The sequence below is a fragment of the Phascolarctos cinereus genome, unplaced genomic scaffold, assembly GCF_003287225.1.
Source record: "Phascolarctos cinereus isolate Bilbo 61053 unplaced genomic scaffold, phaCin_HiC Scaffold_3;HRSCAF=262, whole genome shotgun sequence".
Classification (NCBI taxonomy): Eukaryota; Metazoa; Chordata; class Mammalia; order Diprotodontia; family Phascolarctidae; genus Phascolarctos; species Phascolarctos cinereus.
In genome coordinates, this window is record NW_027555736.1 from 211,021,247 (window position 1) to 211,039,032 (window position 17,786).

Consider the following 17,786-nt stretch of genomic DNA (forward strand, 5'->3'; position numbering starts at 1 on the left):
TCCTCTCAGCCTTGCTGTGCAATTTATCTACAATCCTTTCTAAGTCATTCACCTGTCCACCTATTAATCCATCTCTCTAGCGACCTAATCTATCCCACTGTTCCTCTCTCTGCATCCTTAAGGCCTAGGGCTCCCTTCCTGCTCCGCATCTCCTGCCTCTCTCCATTACCCTCTACTAAGAGCTTTGCCAGGCGACACCAGAGCTTCTAGTTTCCATCTACTGCCTTCTTCTGGTCAGGTGATCCTGGAGGCGGAGTCATGTGACTAACATAATGGCCAGTACCTAACCTGGTCCGTTACTGCCGGCTTCAGCCTGGTGAAAGATGGTGGCTTACAAGCTTTGGACCAGCCTCCGAGGGGCGAAGGGGCGGTTATTTCTGCTGCTGCTGCTGCTGCTGTTGCTGGGGCTGCTGCCGGGGCCTCACCACCCCGCGTGGGTGTTCGGCTTTCGACCCCCTCTGAAACGCTTGCTGCACAGGGACCCCTACGTCCTGGATGATGTCCCTGGGCTCGGTCGGGTGTTTGACGGCATCGGCGGGCTGAGCGGTGGCGGGGTAAGCGCCCCCGGGGGCTGCCGAGACGTGGCTGAGCTCGCCTGCCCCGGGAGCTCTCAGCGGCCCGTGGGAGAGGGAGGCGGGCGCGGGGCGAGGGGGCGGGCGGCGACCGAGGAGCGTCTCCCCTGCCCCGTCCTCCCGCCTCCCGCCTCGGTCTGTAGAGTGCTATGTCGAGGCTGCAGGGAGGCTGTCGTGGATGGAGGCGTGCACGCGTCCTTCGCCGCTGTCCCTGAAGCGACCCCGTCCTGCCTCCCGGGCGTGCACGTGCGACAATTAGACTTGGGAACCTCCCTGACCTTGCATTTCCTCAACCTGTAAAATGGGGTAATAATAGCCCCTGCCACCCAGGGTGGTGTTTGTGTGAGGAGATGAGGTAACAGGTATAAAGCACCCTTGCAAACTTTAAAAACAGTATAAATTTGAGCTCAGGCATTTATTAGTAACCTGTGTGCCACACACTTTAGTTATACAAGAAAAGCCTATATAGATAGTCCCTCCACAAGGAGCTCACTGACTAATGGCAAAGGAGAGTGCTGTGAATCCTCTGTCAACAGTCACTAAAGGCATCATATACTAAGTTCTAGAAATACAAAGAGAGGCCATAGATGTTCCCTGCCCTCCTGGGAAGGGGAGGAGAAGGCAATATTCGAATAATTATGTACAATCAAGCTACATACTGAATAAATTGGAGGGAAGGCATTAGTGTCAAGGGAGATATGAGAAAAGCTTGTTGGGAATTGAAGGAAACCAGAGAAGCCAAGAGGCAGAGATGTGGAGAAAGAGAATTTCAGGCATCGGGAAATTCAGTGAAAATGCCTGGATTGGGGGGGACCCAGTGGTACTTTTAAACTTTTTTTTTTTTGCCTTTCTTTGGATCCCCCCGGACTTAGTACAATGTCTGGCGCAGAGTAATTGATTAATAAATGCCAGGAGACTGACTTGACACTTCCAGGATTGCAGCAAGAATCAGGCAGTTAACAAGCATTTATTATGTGCCTGCTCTGTGCTTAGGGCTACTAGGAGAAAAGTACAACTCCTTGCCCTCATGCAGCTTACACTCAAATGTCTACCATTAAGTCTAACAACTTAGAGGCTGCTGGGCCCAAGGCACCATTTTTCCTCTCCTCTAAGGAAGGATCCAAACACGCTGTCCAGACTCCTAGAAAAATACTGTGGTGGGTTATAAGGTCTAGGAAAACTGTAGAGTGGTATGGGGGGTGGGGTGGAAGGGTCAGGTTTGGAAAAACTTCCACCGCCAGAGGATTTTATATTTGATCTTAGGAGGAAGTAGCTGCTTGTCTTCTGAGTAGTAATATGGATTTACAAGTGATGTAACAAATTTGAACAATAATTGTCAGCAGAAGATAATTCATTGCACACATTCATTGTTAATGGGTAGACTGAACCAAAATAATTTTAGAAATGATAGTACCTACTTTTCTTATTCAGTGCCATACAAACCAAACTACAAGAGAATTACCTGATAGAGGTAGAAAATATAATCATGAAATTTATTTGGAGTAACAAGGTCAGGAACCTTTAGGAAAATAATGAAAAAAAGTGGGAGGGCTTCAAAACAGTCACAGTCAAGAAGATGTGATACTGGTAAAGACAGGGGTTGATCAGTGAAATAAACAACATATGGAAGCAAGGGAACACAGTAGCAGATTCACCATGACAAAGCTACTGGAAAAACCTGAAAGCCCTCTGGCTGAAGTTAGGTACAGCCTAACATCTCATACTGTGTACCAAGATAAGCTTCAATTAGATATGGAAGGTGACATTGTAAACAAATTAAAGAAGTTACTCTTCAGATTTATAATAATAGTAATAATTGCTAACATGTATATAGTGTCAGCTGAATCATGGCGATACAAATACAGGCAAAACTAAGTGTATTTCCTGCCTTCAAGTAGCTTGCATTCCAGTGGAGTAAGACAAGCAAGTAGTGTGCTGAGGAATACTGATATGTTTACTAGAGAGAGCTCCTTACTATTTATTTTACACAGTTCTAGTGATTCATATGGGCATAAATTATACTTCTGGAAATGGCAAATACATCAAAGTCTTGAGCAAGAAGTTGAAGACTTTAGAGGCACAAGTCCACTGCTGTGGAAGGGCTTTAGCAGAGAGGGGTAGGTTTGGAAAATGAATGGTTAAAAAGATGGTATCCTAGAATAGGATTTCGATTTCTGACCCACATCTTGACTTAATAAAAATAGCACCTGCTTTCTAGAGTTATGTACCTAGCAAGGGCTGGAAAGAATGTATTTGCCTGAAGTCTTGCAAATCTGTTCAAAAGGGCTTTTAACTTGAAGTGAAAGGGGAGGGAGAAATATGTTGACTTTGTTAGAGTAGCTGCTGAGTAGGAAGATGAATAGCAATAGAGATGCCAAAAAATTCTTGAGAAGCAAAACGTAACAAAAGATTTTAGTGCTGTATCTCTTGGTCTCATTTCTTTTCTCTAATGGACAAAACATTTCTAATAAGCAAGTGGAACTAGAGAGCCTAATGCCAGAAGGCAAATTTGACCAAGAAAAGTTATTAGACAGAATGTTTTTTAAAAGGAAACAAAATCAGTAAAAATGAAATGTACTAGCATTTTGTGTGTGTGTGTGTGTATTTGAAAAAAGTTATTTTGTCTTCCTTTTAAAATTAAATTTTTTCAACAAGTGAAAATCCCACCCTTTCTTCCTCCAGCCTCCTCACCTCTATAGAAAAAGAAAGAACAAAGCCCTTATAAGAAATAAGCATAGTCATGGATAATTATTAGAATCTCCATTTTAAAGAGAGGTTCACACTAGTCACACTTGTTATAGTTCAGTTGTGTCCAACTCTTTGACCTCGTTTGGGGTTTTCTTGGCAAAGATGATGGAGGGATTTGCTATTTCCTTCAGCTCATTTTACAGATGAGGAAACTGAGGCATATTCTATTTTTACTTTGCTGTCTGGTTCCAAGAGTTTCTGGAGAGTTGTGTAATTTCTCATATGACATTTAGGCCCATTTTTGGTCATCGCTTTGTATAGTTTAGAGATTCTTAAATCATCTCTTCTTGATCTGTTTACTAGTCCGTATTTTTATATGAGATATTTTACATTTTCTGCTATTCTTTTCAGTATTTTGATTTTTTTGTTGTTGTCTCATGGAGTTAACTTCTGTTTCATTAATTTTAAGAGAGTTTTTTTCTTGTGTAAGGTATTCTCTTTTCAGTTCTTTCTTTGATAGCTCTCTTTTCCATTTCTTTCCTTTTCCACTCATTTCTTTTTTAAATCTTTCTGTTAGCAATTTAATTTCATTTATAACATGATTAAAAAACAAAACAAAAAAACCACACTTCACTTCTTCCTGGAATTGTAGTTGAAATCATTCCCAAGCTATATTTTTCTTTGATGCTTTGCTTATAGATGCTTTGCAGTCATTTCCTTCTTGGTTTGTGTTTTGACCATTCCTGTCACCATAATCCCTCCTTATGGTGGGATGCTTTTTTTTGTTTCCTCATTTGTTCTAGCCTTTCTACCTGACTTTGGACTTCGTGTTAGGAGCAGACTGTGCTTACTGCTGGTGGAAATATATAGGCTGTGCCTGGCCCTATTTTTTTCAAATACACACACACACACACACACACACACACACACACAAAATGCTAGTACATTTCATTTTTACTGATTTTGTTTCCTTTTAAAAAACATTCTGTCTAATAACTTTTCTTGGTCAAATTTGCCTTCTGGCATTAGGCTCTCTAGTTCCACTTGCTTATTAGAAATGTTTTGTCCATTAGAGAAAAGAAATGAGACCAAGAGATACAGCACTAAAATCTTTTGTTACGTTTTGCTTCTCAAGAATTTTTTGGCATCTCTATTGCTATTCATCTTCCTACTCAGCAGCTACTCTAACAAAGTCAACATATTTCTCCCTCCCCTTTCACTTCAAGTTAAAAGCCCTTTTGAACAGATTTGCAAGACTTCAGGCAAATACATTCTTTCCAGCCCTTGCTAGGTACATAACTCTAGAAAGCAGGTGCTATTTTTATTAAGTCAAGATGTGGGTCAGAAATCGAAATCCTATTCTAGGATACCATCTTTTTAACCATTCATTTTCCAAACCTACCCCTCTCTGCTAAAGCCCTTCCACAGCAGTGGACTTGTGCCTCTAAAGTCTTCAACTTCTTGCTCAAGACTTTGATGTATTTGCCATTTCCAGAAGTATAATTTATGACCATATGAATCACTAGAACTGTGTAAAATAAATAGTAAGGAGCTCTCTCTAGTAAACACATCAGTATTCCTCAGCACACTACTTGCTTGTCTTACTCCACTGGAATGCAAGCTACTTGAAGGCAGGAAATACACTTAGTTTTGCCTGTATTTGTATCGCCATGATTCAGCTGACACTATATACATGTTAGCAATTATTACTATTATTATAAATCTGAAGAGTAACTTCTTTAATTTGTTTACAATGTCACCTTCCATATCTAATTGAAGCTTATCTTGGTACACAGTATGAGATGTTAGGCTGTACCTAACTTCAGCCAGAGGGTCCTGCTTCTGCTTTCTCAGGGCACTGAGTATTATATTATTCAGAGATCTCAGGGACCTGTTCAGGTTGGGGACCTGTAAACTTCCAGTGCGCCCAAACCAGTCTGTTTCAGACTGAGTGCTGCTTTCCTTGTCTGAGCTCTGCAAGTTCCTTACCTGTGTCTGGGTGTGAGCAACACAGCTATAGGCTTGCTGTTGGAATCAACTGTCTGGAATTTTAGTCATCTGGAAAGCTCAGCAGGCATAGAGTGACAGAACTGAAAGCTCCTCATTAGTCTGGGCTTCCTGCCCTAATTTCTAGGAAAAAAAAATTCCCACTTCTGAAAAGATGCTATTTTCTCATTTCGTCATCTTATTTTATAATATACTATCATATAATATTTTAATAAAAGCTATTTTCCTAACTTTTCTTATAGCCATATATAGTAATAACACAATAGCTGTTATAATAATAACAACAATAGTAATAAATTATAATAATAACATATAATAGCTGTTTACTGTTATTCTGCTCCAAGCTTCGGACTGTGTTTGGGACTGGAACCAAGGCCTTGTTCCATTTCTGGGATCAGAACCACCCAGCTGTTGCTCCCTTCTGTACTTGTTCCTTGCTCGGGACACAGTTTTAGGACCTCTGACCATGCCTTGCCCTCGACCCCCACCCCTACGTCCAGGTTCCCACCCTTTGGGGCAGATCCTCTCTGAAGTCCTCGTTGGATCTGTGGTCCAGCTATGGGACGTGAGTGACGGAGCTGCTATTTGGCGCTATTCTTGCATCCTGAATGAGGTCTCTGATGGATCTAGGGTCTGTGATCTTACCCTGGTCTGCAGACTCAGACAAATCCTCATTTAGTCCCTGTGCTGGAATGTCCAGCATAGCCTGTCCCCATGTCCACACAGTCCCTTTCTTTTTGTCTCCCTATGCTGATTTGGGCTGAAAAGATGACTCCCTGCGATTTTTAACTGTATTTCCTGATCAGTGTGGTCTTGTGTATTATCTGGGTCTTTGTGGACTAGCTGTGGGGGAGAGCTCCTCAGTATTGCTTCCTCCCTTTCTGTCATCGTGGCTGGTCTCAATCGTCTTCATTTCCACTTTGTATCAGGATATATAAATCTTTTTATGCTTTTCTGTGTTTTTCCTCGGGCCTGCAGAAACTGCAGCCTGTGGGCCATAAAGCCAAAGGATTTTGGGTGGCCCATGAAAAGTGTAGAGTATAGTTTCCTCTACATTTTTTGAGGTCCACTGGGAATCCTTTGGCGTGCTGTGGGCCGCAGGTTGTACAGGCCTGTTTTAGAGTGAAGTAATTAATATCTACTATATTCACAAACTACAATGTTTAGCCATTCTGCAGTAGATAGGTGTCTACTTTGTTAACAGTTCTTTGCTTCCATATAAAGTGCTTTTATGCGTATTTTGGAATATGGGTCCTTCATTTCTTTCATTGACCTCCTTGGGGCCTAGCAGTGGAATCTCTGAGTTGAAGGGTGTGGTAGGAACACTATTCTAACTCATCTCCCATGCAAGTTTGGCTAATTTTTCCTTAAAGTGTATTGAGGCTTTCCTCGTGTCTTGGTGGACTGGGTACTAGTGAGACAGACTTTTGACATCATTTTTTTGGTTGCCTGAGTTCAAAGTAGCCGTGAGGATCAAAGTAGCCGCAAGGATCTCTAGGTTATCTCTGGGGATTGGGATGTGTAATTCAGATGAGGCACTTACTTCACTCTACTTCAATTCGTTTAAGTTTCTATGCTTCTCTGTTTTCATTATATTTGGATTTTTGTTACGGCGCAATATTCCATTACAGTCATGTACTACTATTTTTTCAGTCTTTCCCCATCCAGTGGGCATCTGTTTTGTTTTCTGTTCTTTTCATAACACAAAAACTGCTGCTATAAATGGTATTTATGATGACTTTTTTTTTAAAATTTAGTCACCTCCTTAGAGTATATGCTTAGTAGTAGAATCTCTATGTCAAAGTGTATGAATATTTTATTTTACTCACTTTGCATAATTCCAAATTGTTTTCAAAATGTTTGTACTAATTCATAGCCCCACCAATAATGTATTAGAGTTCTTGTCTTAAAACCAATCCAGCATTGACTATTTTCTGTTTTTTGTCATCTTAGCCAATTTGCTGGGAGTCAGGTGTAACCTCAGAGTTGTTTCGATATGCATTTCTCTTATTAGTGATATGGAGTATTCTTTCATGTGGTTATTAATAGTTTTCATTTCTTTTTGAGAATTTTTATTTATATTCTTAGACCACTAGTCATGTTGAGAGCAGCATTATATTTTAAGTAAATATACTTCTGTGAGGAAATCTAGTAACTAGAGTGGGGAAGCATAGTGGAGAATATTTGGAGTAAGCATTACAGAAATAAACACTCTTGTCATTGATGTGGAACATAGAAGCTAGACAGAAAGATCTTTGGTAAACAAATCATAAGCCTGGACCGCAGGTGGGTGTAATGTATGGAAGACTTCAATTATCCAGGCACCTTTTAGAGTTCTCTCTGTCCAAACATAGCAATTAAATACCTTAATGAGATAAACATCATTTAACAGCAAAGAGACCAACCAAGGGTCTTACTATAAGGCTTTTATTATAAAGGTCTTATAAGGCTTTTATTCTAGAGATGAATCTTACTAACCTGAAGGAATTGATTGTTGAAGGGAACTGTGGGCAGAAAGTACTACCCCACCTTAGAATTTGAGGAGAGGAGAGAAGAGGAGAGGAAAGGAAAGCTAGTGAATGTTTGCTATACATACACCTTCATACACCTTTTTTTTTTTTTTTTGGTGAGACAATCAGGGTTAAGTGACTTGTCCAGGGTCACACAGCTAGTAAGTGTCATGTGTCTGAGGTCACATTTAAACTCAGATTCTCGTGACTCCAAGGCTGGAGCTCTATCCACTGTGCATAAACCTTCTTTTTGAGAGTGGAGATGTCAAAAGATTCAAAGAAAACACTTGTAGGATCTTCTGGCCTAAAATTCTACAAGAGGTGTCAGTCTAGAAGGAACAGAATGAAATTCTTAAGAAACAAAGGTAAACAAATAGTTCTGAAAAAAGAGGAAAAGGGAGGGTTTTGTGATGAGCTCATTGTGGATGCACCAGGATTTCATTAATCAGTTTAAAATTTTAAAAAGACATAAAAGAAAAAAGCAAGGGCCTGTGCAGAAGGACAAAAGTGACTGGGGTTGTCTTGGGAACTAGTAGGTTTAAGCTTTCTTGATGTCTTCAGGTTAAGTGTAGAATATCTGACATCAGTTGAACTAGGTGAAACAGTAAACATGGTTAAATATTGCCCCTGTGGGTGGATGTCTTATATCACATAGTGAAATCTTGGCTGTGACTTACAGATCATAAAATTTGTCTAAGTAGGCAGCTTGAAACTTAGCACCTACTCTTATTCAACTGTTCTTCTTTGATCTTTATGACTTTTGCAACCTAATTTTCCTCTCCCCTTTTTGACCTTACCAGTTTCTGACTTCTAAACCATCTAAGGCCATTTGTTTGGGCATTGGACAATATGTAGACTATGACCTGGCAACCTTATATTTTAAAGGTAATGTTTAGTTCTTTACTCTGATGGTCTCAAGTCCTAAAGCTGAAATAATGAACATTTCATAAACACAGCCCTTTAAAACTCAGGTATTAAAAATTAAAGCTAGAAGACACATAGCTCAAAATGGTACTATCACACCTATTAGTCTCTTGAAAAGTATTTTTAAAAAAATTTTTTTACCCTTGTTATAACATTGCCTCTTATCAGTATCATCTTTATACTTTTTACTTTATACTTTATACTTTTCATATTATCTTATTTTGTTTTTGCAACAGTTTTGATGTAAGCAGAGTATTTTGTTAGTACATTTTTCAGATGAGAAAGAGGCCTGGCCCAGAGGGGTTATACAGGGCCCATTAATATACAAATACTTCTTCTAAAATTTTATTTGCAAATAGCACAAGACGTTATTGATACGTTGTGGTCAGTTCCATGGTTGAGTGTAACTCGGTGCTGATGAGATATAGATGGTGTAGATGAGGCCATCCAAGCCTGTTGCTTCTTTCTGTTGTAGTTGAAACAGTAGTGACTCTTCCTCATATGTGCCCCATGATAATGCTTACAATTTCCTAAAAAGACTTAAGAAAATAGGGTGTCACACCAGCATCCTTTCAGGAACCCTCATCTGCCAGGACAATAACTTTCTCATTGATAGTTCTTTTTATTTGGCTTTATTTAAAGCCTGGGCTAAAGTTGATTGACTTCAGTTTGTAACTGAATAGTATATGTCTCTTTCAACTCTTCTTTGCTTCCCTAAATTCTACTGTGGGCAATGTATAAACTACTTTAAACTGAATCCACTTCTACTTCTAAAGTATGGTTAAATATGGGCAAGTTAGGTGTCTGGTTAGGTGGCTTTAATTGTTTTTTAAAGTTTTCAATATTTTTTTTCCTTTGAAATCTCTTTTTTTTTAGGCAACCTCCAGACTTCTGGTCAATTACCCTGAGCCTTATCGTTCCGAAATATTGGATTATTTATTTAAGGTAATGTTAAAAGAGACATTTAGTGGTTGTGTTAAGAGTTGTTTGGGAACCTTAAATTTTGAAAGTGAGGTTTTTTTTTTTTTGCCTCTTGAAATTGATTGTCATAAAAGTGACAGACATAAATTTAAATTCTGCCTTGTTTTAAATTTTGTCTTGTTTGTCTTACCTATAATATCTAGGTGATAACTTCTTAAAGTACTTTGAGCATGATGCAATGAAGGACACTGTTAATGTTGTTAATTCTTTTCCCCAGCCAAACTTTGGTGCCTCTTTGCATATTCTGAAAGTGGAAATAGGTGGTGATGGACAAACAACAGGTAAGAGCTCTGGGAAAATGGGACACTTCAGCAGTGCATTCTGTGCTTAACTTTAAAGTGCATTGTATTGGAATATAGATATCCCTACTTTTTGTCTTGGGGCAGCTAAGTGCCACAATGGATAGAGTGCCAGATCTGGTGTCAGGAAGGACCTGAGTTCAAATTTGGTCTCAGACTCTTACAAGCTTTGTGACCCTGGGCAAGTCACTTTAACCCTATTTGCCTCAGTTTCTCATCCATAAAGTAATCTGGAAAAGGAAATGGCAAACCACTCCAGTATTTTTGCCAAGAAAACCCCAAATGGAGTAATGAAGGGTCAGATATGACTGAACAACAACAAAACTTTTTGTCTTGATTGGGAAACTTATAATTTTGCTTAATTTTGTTGAAAGCTGATTTTTCCATCTTAAGAACCACAGATTGATCTTAGGTTAAGTGAAGGGAAATAATTAATGGGAAAGGACCTAAGGGGCTTTAGAGATGATAGATTATAAGTTTGGAATTTCACTGAAAAATTGAAAAAAGGGACAGCTATGATAGAAAAATGCCAAGAAAGAAAGAGGAGTCACTTAAAATCACATTTCTGATATAAACAAGTGATTTAGCACTTTAGAAAAAATAAGATAGGGGCAGCTAGATGGCGCAGTGGATAGAGCTCCGGCCCTGAAGTCAGGAGGACCTGAGTTCATATCTGGCCTCAGACCAAATACTTAACACTTACTAGCTGTGTGACCCTGGGCAAGTCACTTAACCCCAATTGCCTAAAAACAAACAAACAAAAAAAGAAAATAGTTGTAAATGAATTATACAAAATTTAAGACACCATATGCTTTTGATACTAGTTTAATACTTTTGGAACCTCAGACTTCAAATTAAAAAAATGTAGGGGACAGTTTTACAGGCTAGATCTCATCATAAGAAGCTCTGTGGGAAATTTGTTCATTTTGTAGCATGGAAATTCAATTTTGTAAGCCATTGGTGGAGACCTATAATTTTTTTGATGCACATAATTTGTTTTTGTATTTGAGAAAAATAATAAAGCACCAAAAAATTAATTGAACTATAAATCTCTCAAAAGGTGTCAGAAGGAAGTTGTATGTATATTTTCCAGCCAAAGCTTAAACTATAAATAGAACCAATCCAGATTGAGAGCTAGAAGGAACCTTAGAAATCATCTGGTCTAATCCCCTCATTTTACATATTTAGAAGTGAGGCCTAAAAATGTAAGGTGGCATATGCAAGGCAGAACTAGGACCTGAACCCCATTCTTTGTACTGCACCACACTGGCACTGAGGCTAAGAACAGCATCTCTTTCAGAGCTCCTCCCCACCTCCTCATGGCAAAGCTTGATTTAGGGACACCAAAAATGCCTCCAGATTGGGATCCAGGACAGTGAGATCCAGGACAATGGTAGCCCAGTCAAGATGTAGCAACCCATTATCTCATAGTGGGAGAGGACAAGTGGAGGAAAGCCATGTATTATGCAATGGAGATTCAACATTAAATCTCTAAAGCGAGGAGAGAGAAAAGACACCAGTTTTCACTGAGTTAAAAACTGAAATCTTTTGCTTGTGCCAAGAAATTCAAAGGTCACAAGTTCCTTCCTTAGCAACCATAATATAACCATTTAGTATGTAATAGTTGTCATTTCCAAACTGAAAGTAAACCATGTTGTATATATGAATACAAAGTGACCCACATGCCTGCTACCCACTCTTGAGGCAATTAGGTAGACATAAGGCTTTTTATGCTCAGGTTAGAACCTAGTCAGAACTACAGACTCCTTCCCGAAACTGTAACCTGCTACCTACGGAACAAAAAGTCTACACTGAAAGAGGAGGAGGATAGGTTAAGCCACTGCTTCTACCCATTTCCCACCTGCCATCCAGCCTGACACTAGCCATGTGGCCAAAAGCCAAAACAAGTATGGCCCAGACAGCCCTTGGAGGTCTCTGGTGGTCTTTTAACATGTTACTTATCAAAATGAGATGAATAGTGGACTGCATGTATAACCCTATTTCAAAATTCATTGCTTCTTTTTCAGTTAACAAAGACAGGTTTATAGAATGAGAGCAAACATGGAAAGCTGTGTAAAATAAAGTCTTTAAGGGCTGGCTGGAATCCATCTGAAGTATTAAGTGCTTGCTACCTTTTGGTTTTTTTTTTCTTTATATTCTTCTAGTCTTCCCCAAATAATCACAGCCTAAAAGACCATTAGGAACTCTGAACTGAAGCCCATACAGGATGTAAAGGATTGTTTTTTTCACTATAATCTGAAAATTGAAGCTGAAAGCTGAGAAAGATCAAAATTCATATGAAGAGAATAAAAATGGAATTAGGGCTGTGCCCCAGTTGAAATGAGAAAGGCCAGGAGCAACACTTCAGAGATTTCACATTGTGTGATAAGAATAGTTCCTATAACATAATGCTTACATACCGTAAGTTTGTAATTTTTGGATGACCACATTATCATGCTCTATGATGATATGAATTCAGTTCTGTTCCCCTAGTGAATGTGACCACTGTCCTTGTTGAAATACAAAGTTTAGAGAGGACATAGTCCCTGCCCCATGGGAACTAATAGTCCAGGGGACGAAATGTGATTGTGTGCTATAGTTTTCCAAGTATCTTGTTATTTGACCTTCATTCCCGAAGACAAGAAGTGCAAAAGGTACTTTGGGTCCTGAGGGAGAAGGTCCTTGCCTGTTTAGAGAAAGAGGAAAGTTTCTTGGGGGAAGTGGCATTTGGGTAGGGAAACACTAGCTGTGTGACCCTAGGCAAGTTACTTGATCTCTATTTTACTCAATTTCTTCATTTGTAAAATAGGGATAATAATAGTATCTGCCTTCCAGGGTAGTTGTGAGGCCAGCCCATCAGAGTTACTTTCTCGGAAGTACAGTTTGAATTCTTGGCAGTTTAGCTCAAGGAAGGACCTCAGTGTCTGGTACTTTATCCTGCTAGGTGATCTTCAGAGTCTTCCTAAGACAGTTCAAATGGAAGCAATTCAGTTTCCTGGCCTGGTGCTGGTAGACTGTCTAGGGTTCACAGGCATACAACAGTGAGGGGTCAGCACAGTGGCTCGGTAGACCTTCGGTTTAGTAGGCAGTCTAATACTTCTCTCCCATACTTTCTTTTGGAGCCTCCCAAATACTGAGCTAGCTCTGGCAATGCATGAATCAATCTCATCCTCTTTGTGTACATCCCTGGGAAGTATACTGCCAAGGTAAGTGGACTTGTTATCCACAGTGTTCGAAATTTCTCTGTTTGCTGTATTTGATGATTCCACTTAAGGATGGTGTGGTGCTGGCTAGTGGAGAAATTGTGTTTTCTTGGTGTTAATTATTGGGCCAAAATTAGCACAAGCAGTATAGAATGGATCCATACTTTGTTGCGTCTCAGCTTCAGAGGCTGCATTGAGTGCATCTGTGAAGAAAGAAATCGTGTACCAACTGTCTCTCTACCTTAGTCTTGGCTTCTTCATTTTTACAGTATTAATGTTCTAAAAGTCTGGGTTGGGACTGATTGAGGATAGAAAAAAGGTAGAGGACATTCCAGGCAAAGCAAACTTCATGAGCGCAGATGTGGAAGTAGGAGAGTGTAGGGCAAATTTTAATGACAGTAGGCTTTAAATACTTCTCATGTGCAGATTATTTAATTTCAAGGAAAAGATATTAAATTTAATTAATTTATATTAATACATTTAATTAAATTTAATAATACTTTGGGCATTAAAGAAATCCTACTATAAAGTTATTCTCTGATTCCAGGTTTGAACTGGGAATACTGTTTCTTAGAAGTGTGTATTTGGACAAATGTAGCATAGTTTGAAGTGCTGTGAACTAAAAACTTCCTTCCCTTTTTCCCCTCTGTCTTATTTAGATGGCACTGAGCCCTCTCATATGCACTATGCAGATGACAAGAACTATTTCCGGGGTTATGAATGGTGGCTAATGAAGGAAGCTAAGAAGAGGAATCCCAATATTAAACTTGTTGGTAAGAATTTTAACTTTTGATTCTCTTTCAGAGCCAGTCTATGATCCATTACTTTATAATGGCATTATTCTTTATTTTTTGAAGTTGAGTTTGATTTTGGAAATCAAACAAAGGTCATTTGGAATCATGTCTAATAATAATAACTCACTCATTCACTGGAGATGGCCTGGGTAATTTCTGAAGTGAAGTTTCTCAAAACATAAATTTTTTAAATTTTTGGTTAGGCAGTGGGGTTAAGTGACTTGCCCAGGGTCACACAGCTAGTAAATGTTATGTGTCTGAGACTGGATTTGAACTCAGGTCCTCCTGACTCCAGGCCCAGCACTCTATCCGCTGCACCACCTAGCTGCCCCCCAAAACATAAAAATTAATGTCAATATTTTTTCTAGAACAGACACATGGCATTTATTTAGAGTATATTTCATAAACTCAGAATAGTTATAGAAGAGGACTTCCAACAGTGCTGTGAAAAATTACAGCTCAGAGGGCTGTACTATGGGTGAAGCACAAAGAGTCCACATGAACTTTTGGGGTAGGTATGTCCCTAAATTTGCTCAACTTCTGTTTCTTTTGAGCTACTGAAATTCTACTTTGCTCATGGATCATAGAGCCTTCTTTGTTGTGGGAATGCCCTACTGTGTAGTCCTTTGCTAGCATCTCCAATGTCATGCAATTGATTCCAGAATTCTTTAGAGAGACCTTGAAAGTGTCCTTATATCACTTCCTCTGACCACCATGTGACACTTTCCTTGCATGAGTTTTCCATAAAATATTCTTTTAGGCCAACATAAATTTGGCATTTGAACAACGTGGTAGTTGTGAGGATCAAATGAGCTAAAAATTATTAAGTGCTTATTTATTTAGCATAATGCCTAGCACATAGAAAGTGCTATATAAATATTAGCTGTTATTATTATTGTTATTTTTTAAATGTCATTTAAAAAAAGTTTTACTGATTTCTTTTTGTTTTTACATTATATTTACAGATTACTCATCTTGTGAGAGGTCTCTGGTAACAAAATAAAAGTTAAGTAAAACTAATAATATAGTGACCTCATATAAAAGTACACAGTGCAATATTCCACATCTGTAGCACTCCCCATTTCTGAAAAAAAAGTTAACAGAAATTTATTTTTTCTTCTTTTCACATTCACACCCCTACCGCACTGGAAAAAAAGGGAAAAAACAATAGTCCTTATAAGAAACGTATGTAGTGAAGTAAAGCAAATTCCCTTAATGGCTGTATACACACCCATACCCACACCCACACACCTACACCCATACACAAACACCCAGACAGATTTTCTAAACCTGAAGTTGAATGTTGGCAATAAATCAGTAGAAACTCACCAAAAGATCATTAGATGATTATTGTATTACTATATAGAGGGACTGATATTTATACATACATATATATACAACTTGAGGTTTAGAATTAGATAGATCTGACCAAACTCTTAAAATATTCCCCTTTGTCCTTTGAAGCAGTAGGCACATTTCCTAAATGTGTTTTTTTTTTAATCCAATAAATTTAAATCAGGGACAGCTAGGTGGCGCAGTGGATAGAGCACCCGCCCTGAAGTCAGGAGGACCTGAGTTCAAATCTGGCCTCAGACCAAACGCTTGACACTTACTAGCTGTGTGACCCTGGGCAAGTCACTTAACCCCGATTGCCTAAAAAAAGAAAAGAAAAAATAAATTCAAATCAGTAAACATTTATTAAGTGCCTTCTCTATACCAGGCACTGTGCTAATCACTGGAGATACGAATAAAAAAAAGAAATACAATTCCTGCCCTTAAAAGAGTTTACAGTCTAATGGGGGGAGACAGTAGACAAAAGGAAGCTGAAAAGGGGGAGGAACTCTAGGGGGTACCAGAATGGGGTGCGATGTTCCATGGACTGAAAACCAAGCAGAGCCACTGATGGAAAACAGAGAGTTACCTGGAAGGTTCTGAGCCTGCTGTGAAGAAGGCTTTGGGAGGAAGTTTAGTGCCCCACCCTCCCAACTGCCATCAGAATGGAGGGGCAGCTGAGGGAGCAGGGAAGGTGTTGGGCATCAAATGAAGTTTTATTCTCCACTTAGAAAAATACTTAGCTCTTAGGATTATTACTGGAAAAGAGCATGGATGCCAGTCCCATCTATGATGTTCGCCAGATGAGAATATGTTCCCTGATTTTGTGTGTGTGTGTGTGTGTGTGTGTGTGTGTGTGTGTGTGTGTGTGTGTGTAACTAAGCGTCACATTTGATGTTTTTTAGACTTGATCTGTTAACTTAGGCTTTTATGCTTTGATTATCTCTTTCTTTAGGGTTACCCTGGTCATTTCCTGGTTGGATAGGTGATGGTCAAAACTGGCCCTATGTCATGCCTCATGTTACTGCTTTGTATGTCGTGAGCTGGATTTTGGGTGCTAAACAATATCATGATTTGGATATCGATTACATTGGGGTTAGTAATATTTAAAGTACCTTTGTTTATTTAAGCCTTTCATCTTTAGTTAACCTCTATATTTAGACCCTATTTGTATTCTGTTGTGTAACTGGTCTTCCTTGTCATAAGGCTAATTTTTTCCCTTGGTGGTTGATAGTGATATAAAATTGCCTTTATTTTTCTTGAAGTGCCATCCACTTTCCTTTCTGCATTTACATATCAGTCAGTCATAAATGGGATTGGGACACCGGGGAGCCATGTTCTAGTCCTGTTCTTGACACTAAGTAACTGTGAGACTTTGGGCAAGTTACTTAGCCTCTGGACCTCTACTCCCTCCTCTGTAAAAGAGGGGGCATGTATTTGTTTGCTAGGGTGCATTTGAAATTCTGTGATTATCTAATTGCAATGGATTTTGCTCATATTCCCTGTTCCTATCCCTCCTGTGGCCATTTAAGTGTTTGATTTTTCTGTTTGGCTCATTATTACATTTTTTGGTAACCATTTAGCAGGTTGCTATGCAGTTTTCTGACTCATTCTGACCTGGTCTCCAGAATGTAGACCTGTGATTAATTTTCTTAACCTGTTGTCTTGGGAATTTTCTTTTGATTTTTCCCCCCCTGGATTCTAGTAAATTGTGCAATAAATATTTAATTCCTTTAAAACAATGGTGAGGTTTTTTTTTTAAGGGCACCCTGGTGCCATATAAACCACAAATATATGAATTCCCTAAGGAGGGAAAAGCGACAGTCACATAATTTGAAACATGGGAAGGGGATAGTAGCATTTATTATGGTTCTTGTTTTACATTCAGACTTTTATATTTCAACCTTATTTAAAAATTTATGTTTTGTTTTGTAGATTTGGAACGAGAGAGCATTTGACAGTGAATATGTAAAGGTTTGTAGCACCTTGAAAAGCTTTGTTTCTGTACCATTGTTGGCAGAAAAAAAATTTATGATCCCACTGAAATTAAAGCTGTGGCAACACCAAAATATTTATTTTGTTGCTTGTAACATTATTGCATAAAATCTCCTTTCATCTTGGTGTTTTAGCATTTGTTTCATGTCATAATAACAAGTTAACTCCAAAGATGACAAAGTAATTTTTCGGCCATTTTGTACCATTCCTGGTATAATTCAGTAAAGATTTTTTTTTTGAAGTAGGAATTTTTTAGGAAGGGAAGCAGGGATAGGAAATAGAAGCTGTCTAGACTTAGGATTGCATTAATGTAAGGAGCTTCCTGTGAGGCATCTTTCTCTATCCATGCACATTGGATCCTTTCTGCAGCTTAAGGTCTTAGAGAGCTGCCTGGGGACTCAGAGATTTAATGCCTTGTCCTGAGTCACACAGCAGGAAGGAACTCAGGTCTTTCTGACTCTCAAGTCATTTCTCACTACTC

At 39.0% G+C, this 17,786-nt stretch overlaps 1 protein-coding gene across 2 annotated transcripts in view; it reads left to right on the plus strand.

Annotated features, from left to right (window-relative positions):
• Nucleotides 1-255: 255 nt before the first annotated feature.
• GALC (galactosylceramidase) overlaps nt 256-17,786 on the plus strand; it is a 71,047-nt gene continuing 53,516 nt past the window's right edge. For both annotated transcript variants that reach the window (XM_021000294.2, XM_021000295.2), the window contains exons 1-6: nt 256-554; nt 9,578-9,646; nt 9,900-9,963; nt 13,844-13,957; nt 16,266-16,405; nt 17,246-17,284. In XM_021000294.2, coding sequence (XP_020855953.1) covers nt 324-554; nt 9,578-9,646; nt 9,900-9,963; nt 13,844-13,957; nt 16,266-16,405; nt 17,246-17,284 — 657 coding nt within the window. In that variant the 5' untranslated portion in view covers nt 256-323. The remainder of the gene's footprint in view (nt 555-9,577; nt 9,647-9,899; nt 9,964-13,843; nt 13,958-16,265; nt 16,406-17,245; nt 17,285-17,786) is intronic.